This window comes from Rhinolophus sinicus, chromosome 13 (genome assembly GCF_057876585.1).
Source record: "Rhinolophus sinicus isolate RSI-liver-muscle chromosome 13, RSI-T2T, whole genome shotgun sequence".
Classification (NCBI taxonomy): Eukaryota; Metazoa; Chordata; class Mammalia; order Chiroptera; family Rhinolophidae; genus Rhinolophus; species Rhinolophus sinicus.
Window position 1 is genome coordinate 33,691,328 of NC_142513.1, and position 16,414 is coordinate 33,707,741.

At 39.6% G+C, this 16,414-nt stretch overlaps 1 protein-coding gene across 1 annotated transcript in view; it reads left to right on the forward strand.

The window, feature by feature from the left end:
- The window catches only part of SPTLC3 (serine palmitoyltransferase long chain base subunit 3), a 153,439-nt gene that overhangs the window by 81,862 nt on the left and 55,163 nt on the right, over window positions 1–16,414 (forward strand). Inside the window, exon 7 of the mRNA XM_019713394.3 lies at window positions 11,235–11,340. Within this exon, the coding sequence (XP_019568953.2) occupies window positions 11,235–11,340 (106 nt within the window). The remainder of the gene's footprint in view (window positions 1–11,234; window positions 11,341–16,414) is intronic.

The window sequence follows — 16,414 nt, forward strand, 5'->3', positions numbered from 1 at the left end:
ACAACTGCTCAGTGGTGAAACCTGGAACTACCTGTATAAATGCTGCCCTTCCCAATAATAAAGAACTATGTGCAGCAAGGGTCAGAAGTCCATCATCTCATTTCTATTATGTATAAGCTGCTGTTACTCTTTTGCTTAGTAGGTAAAATGATGGCCCCACAAAGATGTCCATGTATGAATCCCCGGAACCTGTGAATATATTATATTGTGTGGCAAAGGGAAATTAAGGTGGCAGATGGAATTGACGTTGTTCTCAGCTAACTTTAAGATAAAGCGATTATCGTCATGGGTCCAGGATCATCAAAGGGGTCCTTACCTGTGGAAAAAGGAAGTGGAAGAGTGTCAGAGAGTGTGATACTTCTGGCCTTGGTCAAAATATTCTACAAAGCAAAAATAATCAAAACAGCATGGTAGTGGTAGAAAAATAGACACACAGAACTGAGAGTCCAGACATAAATCCACATATATATGGGCAAATAATTTTCAGCAACGAAGCCAAAAACATACAATGGAGAAAAGAAGTCCTCTTCAACAAATTGTGCTGAGAAAATTTGAATGCAACATGCAAAAGAATGAAACTAGACTGTGATTTGTCACCATACATAAAAATTAACTCAAAATGGATCAAAGACCTACATATAAGACCTGAAACAATCAAATACAAAGAATAAAACATAGGCATTATATTTATGGACCTTGGTCTTAAAGAGGATTTTACGAATTTGATTTCAAAGTCAAGGGAAATAAAAGCAAAAATAAGGAATTGGGACTATATCAAACTAAAAAGCTTCTGCACAGAAAAAGAAACCATCAACAAAACAAAGATGCAACCACCGAATGGGAGAAGATATTTGCAAACAACACCTCTGACAAGGGGCTAATTTTCAAAATATATAAAGAACTCACAAAATTCAACAACAAAAAGCAAACAATCCAATTTAAAAAATGGGCAGAAAATCTGAACAGACACTTGTCCCAAGAAGACATACAAACAGCCAACAGATATATGAAAAGATATTCAACTCCACTAGCTATTAGGGAAATGCAAGTCAAAACCACGACACCACCTCATACCTGTTAGAATGGCTATTACCAACAAAACAAGTAATAACAAATATTGGAGAGGTTGTGGAGAAATAGGAACCCTGATACATTGCTGGTGGGAATGTAAATTGGTACAGCCACTATGGAAAACAGTATGGAGATTCGTCAAAAAAAAAAAGAAGAAGAAGAATAGAATTACCATACTACCCAACAATCCCTCTTCTGAGTATCTACCCAGAAAATCTGAACACACTTATTTGTAAACATATATGTACCCCTATGTTCATTGCAGCTTTATCATGGTGGCCAAGACATGTAAACAACCTAAGTGTCCCTTGATAGATGATTGAATAAAGATGTGATATGCAGAGGATGCCAATAAAAATGTATACACATTTTAAGAAAGGAAAAACTGTATTAAAATTGTAATACTCTATATATACCGATAACAGAAGATGAATACAAGTCATGTTTGACTTCTGCAATTACAAGAGGTGCTCAAAGTAATTACCATCAGCATAATTTTAATACAGTTTTTTCCTTTCTTAAAATGTGTATACATTTTTGGATATATATATATATATATATATATATATATATATACACATATATATATATATATATATATATATATATATATATATATTTCCTATGTACTGCGTGTGCCAAAAAAATGTATACACATTTTCAGAAATGTTATCTATGCTCAAACAGTAGTTCACTGTAATCAGAAGGGTCTGGATGCTGATGGTAACCACTCTGAGCATCTCTTGTAACTGCAGAAGTCAAACGTGACTTGTATTCATCTTTCATTATCGATATATATTGAGTATTACAATTAATACAGATTTTTCCTTTCTTAACATGTGTGTGTATATATTTATATATGTAAACATATATCTATAATGTGTATATAATATTCCTATATAGTGTATACATATATTATATATACTATATACATATATATACACTCGTACATGCAATGGAATATTACTCAACCATAAGAAAAGATGAAATACTGCCATTTACAGCAACATAAATGAATCTTGAGAATATCATACTGAGTGAAACCAGTCAGATGGGAAAAGTCAAGAACCATATGATTTCACTCATTTGTGGGATACAAAACTGAAAGTAACAAGTGAACAGACAAACAAGCAAACAAAAACTCATAGATACAGACAACAGTATATGTCATGTGTTCCTTCTTTGCCTTCTGTACAGTCACTCTATTCCATTTCCTTTGTGGTGATTGTATGATTACCAGAGGGAAAGGGGGGTGGGGAGAGGTAGAAAAGAGTAAAGGGGGTCAAATATATGGTGACGGTGACAGAAGGAAATTTGACTCTGGGTGGTGAACACACAATGCAATATAAATATAATGTGTTATACAGAATTGTACACTTGAAACCAATATAATTTTATTAACCAATGTCACCCCAATAAATTTAATAAAAAAATTTTAAAAGAGTGTCAGAGAGATGTGAGAAAGACTAAAGGCTATTTTTGGCTTTGAAAATGCAAGAAAGCCACACACTAAAGAATGCCTGAAGCTTCTATAAGCTGGAAAAAACAAGGAAATGGATTCTCTGCTAGAGCTTTCAGAAAAGAAAGCAGGCCTGCCAACACCTTGATTTTAGCTCAGTAAGACCCATTTCAGATATCTGGACTCTAGAATTATACTATAATAAAATTGTGTTGTTTCTAAGCCAATAAGTTTGTGCTAATTTCTTAACAGCAGCAATAGGATACTAATATACTTTCATCTTCAGATACACAAAGCCTGCTCCCACTCAACAACGTGTTCAATATGACTTTTATATATGAGCATACTCTCTCTATTGTAGTATTTATGTCATGAAAACATCAACCTTTGAGAGCAGGGATACGTCCAGGGTTCTTACCTACAAACTTCTTACTTGAGAAGTGAGAGAATGAGAAGGTATATGGAGGGGAAAGAATTAAATGGAGTTGTAGCATGCTGGCTGTCTTTCCTGTTTTGCTAGTCCCAGGATACTAAATACCTCAGTAAACAATGATGCTTTAATCCTTAATATGCATCCATGCAGATTGGAATGATAATGTGGAGATTGTGTAAGGATCTGCAGAGATGTAAATTTGCCTTCCTGTGTGTGTACGAGGCAACCAGCCCAGATAGCAGTTAATAACTTTTGAGCTGGGTTCTTGAGGATGGCCACCTAAACCAGAATGTTCTTAAACGTCAGGATTATGGTATTTCATACAACTCTGCACATGTTATGCTCCCGGGGATTTATATCCACCTAACATCCTCCGTTTACACCTTACTCCCCTGACTTTTGGAGAAGAGGAAGTTCTAATTTCTGTAGATCACTACCCGAGGACACCCTTTGTTATTTTGAGCAACTATAAGGGAATCAAAACTCTAAACCATTGAATTTTAAAATTCTATATGGGGAAAATATACCTAAGGTGCATTCAGACCCTCATAATAAACTTTGAATCCTTTGCCAACAGGCTTAACCAAAATGTCAAGCTATTCATCATTCCTCTTTCTCTGTTTCCCACAAAATCAGAACAAGGAACAGACAAGATTAAACAGAAAAAGTTCTGAAAGAGAACAAAATCTAAACACCCAAAGGCTACTCTCCAAGGAAACTGAGTACCAGAATCCTTTATCACCATGGATTACTTCTTTCTGGATAGTGAGTGTGGTCAATTACTGAGATTACAACTATCATTTATTCATCATTCACCAGTGCCAGGCCCTACATTAATCCCTTTACATAGTTAGTTCATTTAATTTTAACAAAACCCAAATTCATAGTTGTCTTCATTATCCTCATTTATTAAAACAAAACCAATCATCAAAATGATTAAATGATCCACTCAAGGTCACATAGGTGATAAATGATGAAAATCAAAATTGAAACCCAAGTCTGTTGCTTTTTTCTTGGTACATTTCTCCCAGGAGCAGACCCTGAGACAAGGGTTTGAGTGCAAGTCACTTATATAGGAAGCGATCCCAAGAAGCACCAGCAGGTGAGCAGGGAATGGAGGCAGAGAAGGGAAGGCAGCCAATAACGGTGTGTGTCAAGCAAGTTACCACAACAGGCAACTGGAGCTCAATCCTACTAGGTGCCCGTGTAGACATACCTCAGTGTTATCCCACATGAGGCGTGAGATGGGGTACTTATCCAACAATTCCCACTCAGTAGGGCTTTCCCTACTGAGGCTGAGTTTGCTCCCATAGCCAAAAAAAAAAAAAAAGCAGGCTCTTGGACCAAGAATGGCCTGTGTTAGCAATAAGGAGCTGGGCTGAGGGATATAGGAAGGCCATGTACAGCACTTGCTAACTCTTACCTACTAAGTCCTATTGTCAGGCCACATGTAGGACCCAGAGAGCTGTGGGTCCTTCTGTAAGAATATTTCCTTGTATTTTCTACTTTGGGCAGCTTCAGTGAAATATTCTACTGTGGGCAGCTTCAGTGAAATAGCCAATCCTTAGTTTGTTTTTGTGACTCATTGGGTGGCACAAAACAGGCTCTCCACTCCATTGAACGACGTCAGCACCAACCAGGGAACAACAAGAGGTTTGATCTCCATTAGGATTTTGGTGTGTTTGAGGAAATGGGTCAGAGCACCGTGGGACACCTCTCTGCCTTTGGTAAACCCATCCCCTGGGCTGAGTATATTACCACCATGATCATGCCAAACCGTTGGGTAAGCTTTAACGCTCCAGAAAAGTCAACACCTTCTTTTAGCGATTTGAATATATCAAGACTGAGTTATTTTTCTGCTGAATCTGTTTGCTTTACTGGTAAATATATATGAACAATGTTTCTCAAACTTGAATGTACACAGGAGTCACTGGGGATCGTATTAAAATGCAGACTCTGTAGATGTGGGGAGGGGCCTGAGCTTCTGCATTTCTGACAAGTTTCCAGGTGATGCCCATGCTGTTGGTACAGGACCACACAGAGATCAGCGAGGCTGTAGGCCATCTCTGTCCTCAAGTGAGCCACAAAGGGTTTCTTGAGTTAGCCTTGGAGAGGAGAAGCAGTCTTTTCAGCTAGGGGAGTTGCCATGAAGTCAGCAGGTTGGGCAGGCCAAGAATTTGGTTTGGAAACAAAAAGTGGAGAAGATGAATCAAGACTCTACCTAGAGGCATTTAAAGGCCAAGAGGAGGAAGAACAACGAGTGCAGTGTTTGGAGGAAAACTCTGAGCCCCACCTTGTCTGTGCAACGAGGGCTCATGAGGGCTGTTTGAGTGGAAGGTCAGACCTATAAACAGCACTTAGAATACTTTATAAGCCATGATCTTTTAGATCTCATGGTATGACTTGGGGTCCCGAACTAGGTTATTTACTTTAATAAATACAGCTATTGCCTCTGTATCTTTTAACAATAACTAACATATTGAATCTTTGCTATAGTGAGCCTTTTATATGCACAAACTTATTTTGGCCTCACAACTACACAAGGAGGCACCTGCTATGATTATGCCCTTTTTATAGATGAAGAAACGGAGGCACAAAGTGGTGAAGTGATTTGCTTAGAGACACAGAGCTAGAAAAAAGCAGAGCTGGGATTTAAACCGAAGAGGTCTGACTCCAGAGTCCCCCATTTTTAAGCACAATGCACTTTACCTCCTTTCCCAGCCTTTTCCATCTCCTGCCTCCCCCTGAATAGTAAAGCAACTCTCCTTGAGTTGGGGCAGTTGGGTCCAGTGGATTCAGCCAGCACTCACTCTGGTTGCCTTTGCTGACACCCTTACCTGATGTGTAGGATCCCAGCACTGACCTCTGAGCTCTCATTTTGCTCCCTGAATCACATCTCATCTTCCTGCATTGATCCCACTCACATAGGAATGCCATTTCAGTACTTGGTCTAATTCTACGGGCCCCTCTCTGAGGATCAAAGCCTTACATGATGCATTGGGCCCAGAGCCTGAGTACATAGGACACTCTGCGCCCATGCTTCAGGCTCTGCCTGTCCTTCATACCATGTCCCCAAAGTCAGCAGTTGCAGGTATGACTTCCTCCCCAAGGTACACAGACCCTGCCCTAGCACCTGCCTCACATTCTTAAACCCAGCCCAGGTCCTCTGCTCCCAACTGCCTTTTGCACTCTTCCAAGAAGATAATTTGCTTCTTTGACCTACCAAAGGCCATCTACCAACTGCCCGCATATTTACTGAGCCATCAAGGAAACCTGAAAAAAAACTATTTGCCCAAATTGCTTTGGAAAGCTTAAAGCACCAAATTTTCAATGCATCAGAAATGCTGTAATTGATCATATGGAAAAGAGACTCTATAAATGTGACTTTGAGGAAAAATTTGCTTTGCTTGCCGAAGTTGGCCATTATGATTATGTTTTCCCCTAAAGGCTAAACAAGGAGTCAGTCCCCTCCCCCATCTTAAAAGTAAAAATGATTTCTTTGTCATTGTCCACAGTTATTTAATACTTATTGCTTAACATTTCACATTTGAGCTCAATACTGAAGGATTAAACTGGATATCTCTGCAGAAATGAGGAATGGGAGAAAAGATGAGGAGCAAGGAATTAGAATAACAAGTAGAATTTCTTCATCATCCAATCATCTTTTCATTTAAGCAATAGCTGTTGAGTGCTTATCATGTGCAGACATGAATATATTTCTGGCCAGCAGCCCATGAATAAAGAACCAGAGAGCATATGAGTATATAAATGTAATGACAAAGAATGAACCACCAATTACAATGGGCAGCGTATGGAAAATGGAAGCTGACATTCAACCCAAACACAACCACGGGCCCTGGATGCAGACAAAGGTAGGGTGTTAAGGGATGGGCAATAAGAGAAATTTCATGTCTCAACAAAAGCTCAGTTGCATAAGAGAAGGGGAAGGAGTTTATACAGCAAAGTAAGAATGAAGTCAAATATCCAGTTCTTGTCTTCAGGAAGATACTCTTTGAATTACACCCAATCTTCCTGGTGAGATTTTGGCTGGCTTCCGTGGTTCCTTGTACCCTCTTTTCACAGAACCTCATCTGAGGATTCTCCAGATCCCAGAGGCTTGCTGATATTATCAGGGCTTTGAATTTAAGGACAGGCCCAGGAACAGGCTCTCAAAGTGTATTTGTCACCTAAACCTGATTGTAGTTTTGGGCACATCGTTGGATTATTCTAGGTATTTAGTAATTCAGTAATCCAGTTACCTATGCCTGTGATCGACCAGGATTTGCTTTGTACCAGCCACCAGCTTCCACGCTTGCATTTTTGATAGCTAAATGTTCATCACCTGTCACACCAACTTGCTATTCTCAGCCCTTTACAAACCAAAGGAAACTGCCTTGGTGAGCCGAACGTAGTGGCAAATAATGTCTAAGGCGTTGTTGATACTCAAATTTGTGAGAATTACAAGTCCATAGTGTGTCATTATAACTTTATAATTGCATGGTGTATGTGTGCCTTGATGGTCTCAAATTTGTCCTTTTAATTTCCATATTTCAGAATTTTCTTTATATACTGACAAGAAACTAGCTTGTTTGCATTTGGGATGTTTCTCCTTTTTTGGTTGCGGTTGTTGGTTTTACAAATCTTCTGGCATTAGTTTGCTCATCTGAAAAAACAATCACCTAATCATTCTTCCTTACTTCTCAGAGGTGTCATGAGGATTAACATAATGCAAGTACAAGTGCTTTAATAAACATCATTATTTAAAAATCCCTTGCAGATGTTAACATGTGGCTTGCTAAAAGAGTAGAATCCCATTAGGCCTGCAGAACATAAGCCACAATCCCCTGAACCCTATGGTTCTGTGACCCACATGGCGTAGCATGATAAAGCAAGACCCTGAGAATGAGAGACAAACAAGCAGATGCTAACATGGGTCCAGAATACCATGCTGAGGGAAGCCTTCCCTTTCTCTGTCTAGTTTCTGTGATTCTAAGTGGTCAGTGAGTTTGCCCCCACTCAGGGGAAAAAATGGCTGATTGATTTTCCCTCTGCTCAGAGACTCCACCGTGTGGACACCAGGGGTTTTGTGAAGTTCCACCAAAAGCCTCTCCCCATAGAAATCTCCATTCACATGGAACACAATGCGCTCCCTGCCACAGGATTCCTCACTTCCATCTGCAAAATGCATAAAATAAAAATGCACATCATGGCCATTCGCAGGCTTGTTTTCAGGCCCCGCTTGTTACTTTAAAAATGGAGAGAAAATCCTCTTCTCTTTAGTGGTATTCACTTTTAACTTAATCCTGAACTAAGCCTATAATATGTCTGACTTTTTTGATTGCATAAACAATACAATAATCTCTGCATCCTAGATTTTTCTAAATCTTAGAATATTCATTTTTAAATGATTGCTAATTTAGTTCATCTGGGTTTGTTTTTATTAATATGGCATTGGGACATACTCATCATGTTTCATTTCTGTACAAAAACTTATAAATTTCAAGTCCCAGAAGAAAAAACAATAAACAGGAATACTTATATTCATCATCTTTTTATTTCATTCAGACACTAACAGTCTTGTGGTAGATTATAGAAAAGGCAGCTGGTTTCCCCCAATCACATGAGTTCCTTCAACATCTTAGGAACCCACCCTAAAGCAAAAACAAGATGTCCATGCAAATGGAGGTTATTATCCCTGGAATTCTCAAGGAAGCTGCTTTTTGTTTCCTTGGCTGCCATCTCTTGGTTAATGATATAGTGTCAATAAAACACACTACAGCTGTGAAGGCAGACTCTTCAAAGCAAAAGCAAAAAGTATAGTTAATTAAAGAAATATTATTGCAGACATGAGGCTTATCTAATAGTTCCTACTTAGATCCAAAATTTTCATTCTCTTTCCTGTTTCCTGGTCTAGATTCTGTTCCACGAAAAAACAACTGATTCAATTACCAAACATAGATTTGGCACTAGGACAAGATAAGGTCCCTGCCTTCTGTGGAGGAGAGACATGAAATCAAATAATGGGAAACATGATGAGTGTTTAAGAAAAAATAGAGGAGTCATCAGGGACACCAAGAAGAAAGAAATTCTGTACCATTGGCCAGAAGAGTTTGAGTTGAGGCTTCAGGGATGAGTGGGAGTTCTCCAGACAGACAAGAGGGGAAAAGCATAACAGAGTTGGGAAGCTGTGTGCTGGGGAACACTGAGAGACTATGTCAGGAAAATAGGCAGAGGATAGATTAGGAAGGGCCTTTTGAGATTGTGGTAAGTAACTGTAGTAGTCCCCCTTATCCACAGTTTCACTTTCCTCAGTTTCAGTTACCCTCGATCAACCGTGATCTGAAATATTAAATGGAAAACTCCAGAAATAAACAATTCGTAAGTTTTCAGTTGTGTGCTGTTCTGTATGTGGTTTGCTCAAATGTACTTCATCAATTAAAATACACCAGCCATACCTCCACAATTGTATTTCAAAGAAATACTTTGTGGCCTCATTGGGGGTGGCAGGGTTGTGATGTGGAAAAGTGAAATGCACCCACCAATGCATTCATCCAGCTTTAGGAGAAGCCCGAAAACAGATCCAACCACAGACTGGGGACTAAAAGACAAAATTGAGGGTCTCTACATTGAGATCAAGAATCTCAGCTAACTTGAACCTAGACCAGTGATAAACCAATGAAGACCTGCCTCTTGAGACTTTTGTGTACAGTGGCTAAAAACAATATTGATTGCACTGTTTTAACATTATTTTTGCTAGGTTTCTCTATGAGCATTTTAAATGGGATCTCTAATGCCTAGAGACCATTATACAAGTCAAGTCAAGTTAGCAGTTCAGTAGCATCTCCATGTTTGTAAATTAAGATTGGATTCTAGATCTAAAGGACTTCAGTTTCAGCTTAGGGGTGCAAAGAAATGTGTTAGACATATAATGAGTGAGAAAACATGCACATAAACCTCTGCCTTTTTCTCTGTCTCTCTCTCTAAGCTTTGCAGGTTAAACACACACACACACACACACACACACACACACACACACACACACAGCTGGATTGGTAGGCAAATCTTTCCCAAGGGTCTCTCAACCAAAGCTCAGTCATCTATATCTGATTGCATATAAATGAAAAGTCACTATTAATTATATCTGACATCAAAAGTTACCAAGAAAAATATAGCAGGCATTCATCCTCTCCTGTTCTACATCGCTATGAAGATTGAGGAAAAAGGACAATGATTCACAAAAGTAACAGGTAGCGGTTACATATATGGGTCATGGTAGGAGACTACATGGATTCAAATCCTGGCTCTGCTGTTTATAATCATAGACCTCAGACGATTTACCAGACCTCTCTATGCCTCAGTTTCCTGAATCATAAAACACAGATACCTCCTCCTTAGGGTCATTGAGAGGATTAAATGAGTCATTACAAAGAATGTGCTTAGAAAGAATGCAGATAGGGTTCAATAATTGTAAGTTATTATTAAGGTATCCAGAAGTCTCCAGATGTTTTGTGAAGAAATGCTAATTGTCCCCCTGACTTAAAGTGTTGAAAGCTCCGAAGTTGGAGGATGTCAAAAGTAAAGTCCCCAGGGTGGGGGGTGGGGGGTGGGAGATGAGGGTAAGGGGGATCGAATATATGGTGATGGAAGGAGAACTGACTCTGGGTGATGAACACACAATGGGATTTATAGATGATGTAATACAGAATTGTACACCTGAAATCTATGTAATTTTACTAACAATTGTCACCCCAATAAATTTAATTTAAAAAAAAAAAAAAAGTAAAGTCCCCAAGTATAGGTGATGAGACTACTACCAACAATGTGCCACTCCCGGCAAACTCAGCTAAATTCTAACATGCTCACGTCTAAACAATTAGTAAGTGTTAGTTAATTATACCTCTCATAGTTCACTTTAACCTAGCAATAAAGCTTATACCTCAGAGATGTATTTAATGTAGAACTTCAATCTCTGCTAAGGCGAGAGAGGAGAGACTTTTAAGAGTTTACGAAACCATGTGCCTCCAGTGGAGGTTTATTCTGACTGCCATACAAGTCTAACTAGTCACCTTGTCAGAATTCAATTTTACTAAAAAATAGACCCCTTTTCCCCCACACCCCAGAAGTTCTCTGATTCCAGTTTTGCTCTCTGAAAGTTCAGGTTTCAGCCTGAGCCTAAAAAGATCTGGCACCTCCCCTAAAAAAAACCGGGGGAGGAAAAAAAAAACACCTTCATGACTCATTTTTTTTTTTTTTTTTTTGTATTATTTAAAGACATGCAAAGCCTAGAGAAGCTTCTGAGAGATGCTGTAATCTATGGCCAGCCTCGAACCCGCAGAGCTTGGAAAAAGATTCTCATCCTGGTGGAGGGCATCTACAGGTATGTAAATAATCAGAGACATTTAAACACACTGAGACCCACTGCAAGCTGAAAAATGGGGAAAGGCTGACCTCTCCTAGCTAAAGGGGAAAATGAGTTAGATGTAGGTATTATGGAGGAATCTGAGCTAGAGCTATCCATGTGAGATGTCAAGTCTTGGGTCACCTATATTTTTAATGTCTATACATATGGCAGATCACCTTGGAGGATGGCAGGCTTGTGAAAGCTTCTTCAGCAACATCCTCACAGGACACTGCTAACTTGTATTGATTCTTTCCAGTGCCTTTGGCTGCCCCACAGTTTGAAAGGCCTTTAGGGGCTGGGTGATTCAACATCAGAATGCTCCTTGTCCTGACATCTCTAATAGATGTTGCTCACGGGCGCCCAGATGCCCCTAACTGGACATTTCACTCAACTTGTGGTTTCTTGCTGAATTTGGCCAGTAGTTGGCATCAGAATATGAAAGGGCTGCTCATTTTCCTCAACCTGGGGTGCAATTCTCCATAGAGAGCTTGGGTGTTGGGGTGTGGGAGATGGTCTTAGCATCTGAAGGTATACTCTAGCCTGAGTTTTCCCACCCCTTTTAAGCTGAGCAGACAAAATGCCCACTAAGCCATTTAGAGCTGCGCTTTCATACTGTGACTTGTGATTGAGTTTGCTTCATTCTCTGTCTGAATGGATTATCATTACTGAAATGGAAATTTCCTCCAAGATTTTCTTCTATTGGAGGCCCTAGTCTGTTAGTCAAGGAAATATTATCTCAGAGTTACTCACTCCTAAGTCAATTCTCAAATGATCCTAATATTAGAGGAACTGAGGAAGATGTTTTCTATGAGATAATTATAGAAAAGTGAAAAATATGAAAAGGAAGGAAATGAGGGCTTAACTTCCCAACAAGGAGGAGTATGGCTGCAAAGAAGACTTGAGAACAGAAGTAGTATTTGTTTCATCCAGCTAATCCAATTGGACCCACAGTGCACAAGTTTCTGTTACATGAATACATAGCAAGCAGCAGAAGAAATGTGTCTCTATCCCTTTTGGAAAAAAACAAGTGCTTTCTCCCAAATTTAATCATCCTAGTATCATTTTATTCTTTTCTCTGGTACTTACTTACTGCCCCAGTTGTTGGTGTTCTGGGTGTTCACTGTGCTACTTCAGGGTTATGAAGTTGGCATTTCAAGTTTCCAGTAGCCCACCTTCTGCATTACGTATCAGGACCTCATCAGGTCAGCCCGATACTGTGTGCTGTTTATGAAGTCTCTGGGATCACCTTCGAGCAGCATTCTTAACTAGGGTGATTTCTCCACCCGCATCTCAGGCACATTTGGCAATTGTCACTTGTCACAACTGCAGTAGAACACTATTGGCATCTAGTGGACAGAGGCCAGAGATGCTACTAAACATCTTACAATGCACAGAATAGTCCCCTACAACGAAGAATTATCTGGCTCAAATGTCAACCTTGATGAAGTTAGGAATCCTTGCTGTAGAATAATTGAACTACTCACTGGCCCTGAACTTGCTACTTTTAGGAAATAATGTCCTATTGTCTCTAGGCTGTCATAACCTCAAGCATGGATCTTTCTTCTTGTGTGATTTGTGCCGGCTGCCAGCCTGGGAGGGAGCCCTTATCTAAACACCTGTCACTCAGGCCTGGAGTAGCTGGAGGGCATACCAGCTAAGGGAGAGCAGGCTGGGCATCTTCTTTAACCAGAGTAAACAGAACCCAACTGCAAATAAACAGAACTTGGCTCCACTAAAGGAAAGTTATGTTGTAAGCACTTTGATCATGGCTGAAATTAAGTGGACTACCAGCATTTTACTCTCATATATGCCCATCATTTACACAGAGAAACCACTCCAGCAGCAGGACTTGTTAATGGCTACACTGGCTTTATGTCCTATTGTGATCTCAGGAGGACAGGAGAGCCAGGTGTGAGCTTCTGGCTCCAAGCCACAACTTAGTCTTCACTAGTAATGGTGATTGTTTCGTTATCTATTGCTGCATAAAAACCCCCACCCCCAAATATAATGACTTACGCAGCAATGTGTTTTTATTTCCCATGCTACTGTGAGCTATCTAGACCAACAGAGCAGTTTTTCTGCTCCACGTGGTGTTGGTTAAGGGTCATTCATGGGGCTGTATTCCACTGGGAGTTCAGCTGGATCTGGAACATCCAAAATGACCTCACTCACGTATTTGGGGTCTTGGTACTGGCTGTCGACTGAGTCCCTGGTTCTCTTCTCTTCCGTGGGGTGATTTCTCTGTATTTGGCACTTCTTATTCAGCAGTATAGCCGGAGCTTCCTTCCAACGTGGCAGCTAGCTTCCAAGAGAAACAAAGCAGAAGCTGCCAGCCTTTTAAGGGTTAGGCCCAGAACTGGTACGGCATCATTTCTGCCACACTCTGTTGGTCAAAGCACATCACAAGGCCAGCCCAGATTCAAAAGGAAGGACAATAGAACCCATCTCTTGATGGGAGGATTGGCTTGTGTGTACAGGATTGGGAAGACTTGCAGGCAGCCATCTTTGGCGGAAATCTATTCCAGTGGCTCAGTAAACCTGGCATATACACAGAGTGACTGTCCACTTCCCAAGGACTGGCCTTCATAGAGAGGTTCCTTTTATCTCACTTGCACAAGAATCTTATCTTTAAATGAGACTATGACCTAAATGGCTTCATTCATACATAAGAAGCAGGGTACCTTCTTGGCAGGCCTCAGTACCCCCTGGGGCCTCAGTTTCCTCATTTGTAAAATAAAGCTAGCCTAGAGTTCTGCAACATATGCTTGTTCTCATATGATGCTATCACCAGAAAAGGAAATTATTTCCCACAAGATTTTGCAAAGGGCCAGGGTTAGAATGTGAAATCAATAGTTCACAAATGCACATCTCCTTTTTAGAGGTATATTGTAGAGACATACCTTGTTTCTATTTATATGAAGCCTCCTTTGAATTTTCACTCCCAGATTTTTTCTGATCTCTTGCTTGTGGTTTGCCACCATGGGCAAAGTCCTCCCACCACAGAAAGCTCACATAAATCAATTTTTTCATGACTCCAAAAAAGAGCAGTCAGCCAAATCAGAATTTCAGGCAGGTATCAAGGTAAAAAGGGATAGATACCATGGCCAAGAAGTCAGAAAGCTCCACAAAAGCAGTGATGATGATGATGATGATGATGACGGTGATGATGAGAATAATAGCAATGATAATAATGTCACCATCCATAGATCATCTAGATATTATTGTTTACATATAAAATATAGAAGAGTCAGGATTTGGAGGGAGGCCTGGGACTCCTGGTGTTGCTGCTTACAGCTGAGTACCTTTCAAAGGGTTCTTTTGTAGTATTAAATGAGATCATGTAAGCTAGTTCTTGCCAGAAGCCCAGCCTATAGTAAGACCACAATCAAGAATAGCTGCCTTCCTCATTAAATTTATTTTCAGGTGAGGAAGTTGCAACCTGGAAAACAAGTTGTCTACATAGTAAAGCTGTCTGCTCTTCACCCACCTGGAGAAGGGGTGTCAGTGGAAGGAACTCACATTTATCACGTGTCTACCCCTGCTAAATATTTTGCATGTGCCATCTTGAGTAAGCCTCTTCAGGTCTCTTGAGATTATTGTGAGGAGGAAGACACTGAGCCTCTAAGGCCTGGTAGATAACTGAGATGAAACAGAGCTAGGGCTCAAACCAGGTGGCCCTCCTGGGACACAGGCCCAATGTAAACAGAAGAGTCAAGCTCATGTTTCAACATCTAATAAAATAAACATGGAAACTACAAGGTCATCCATTTGACTTTTACGTTTAGGTAAAGGGCTCAGTTTCTTTATCTATAAAATAGGGAGGTTGAAACTTGAAGTCTAAAGTTCCATGACCCCATGATTTTTGCTTTCAAATTACAGTATTATTATTTTATTGTTCTGATTTGTATTTTCCTTTAAGTATTGTTTTAAAGTCAACTCTTCTAATTTTGTGTCTCAGAGAAGTTTAGTTTTTGACTCATTGTGGTTGAATAATATCAAAATTATTCAAAAATATCCTAGAGATGGAGAGAGGCATCCCATATAGCCTGAGATATCAACTGGCATGGCTGGGGCCCAAACTTTTAAAATAAAATTAACCAATAAATAATATCCAGCCCTTCAAAAAATGCATATATAAACAAATGCTGAAGTCTCAGAATGCCAGTTTCTCTAAGAATATAAGCCATTCTTCTCAAAACAATGTAAGTTTAAGGACAGAGAACTTCAGAGGTAATCTTTAACCTATATCTCTATGGTTTAAAAAAATAAAAAGAATAAGTCTTAGCTCTATTTTTAATTAGTCTTAGCTCCTTTTGTTCTCTTTCCACCTTCTTTTCTTCTCTTGGGTTATACTTTGAGCCCACCAAGGAGATTTTTCCACCATGTAAGTTGGCAAACCAGTGCTTTAATTCCCAATCCTGCCAGTGGATAATATGGTTTATATGTGGAGGAGAAGGTGGTGAGAGGGAGATTTCTAAAAGGAGTCTTGTCACTTAGCTAATACATTATGTAATAGAAAAGATATAAAGAAATTATTCACTGGCTTGCTGGTTTAAGAATAATTCAAGTCCCTGCACAGAGCTTCAAATTAACTGGTAGAATTATCTTAACTTACAGTTGTATTTTAGTTGTTTTTCTTCTGTTGAAATCAAAAGAAAACACAACCTTCCATTCAAGAAGAAAGAATAAAACACTGTTTATATTTTCTACATCGTTTTTGACACATTGTTTTAACAGCAATTCCGAGGAATAGCATAGATAGCCCTTTTTATGTATGCACCAAACTCAATATCCCACTATAGCAAAAAGTTCAATTCAAATTGGGTCACAATGAGAAAATGAAAACTTAGTGTGAGCGAATATAACTCTTTATAAAAGCTGAGTTCTCCCTAAGACTCATGTGTGCCCTGCATTAACTCCAGAAATCAGCAGTATCGTAGAGTCATTAATCTTAGAGGGAGAAATATAAACCAGGTGGGTAGACTCCTAACATCAGTTAGCCCAGCCCCAGCAAAGGATGGCTAATTAGCTGCCCTGAGTGTCTGCAAAC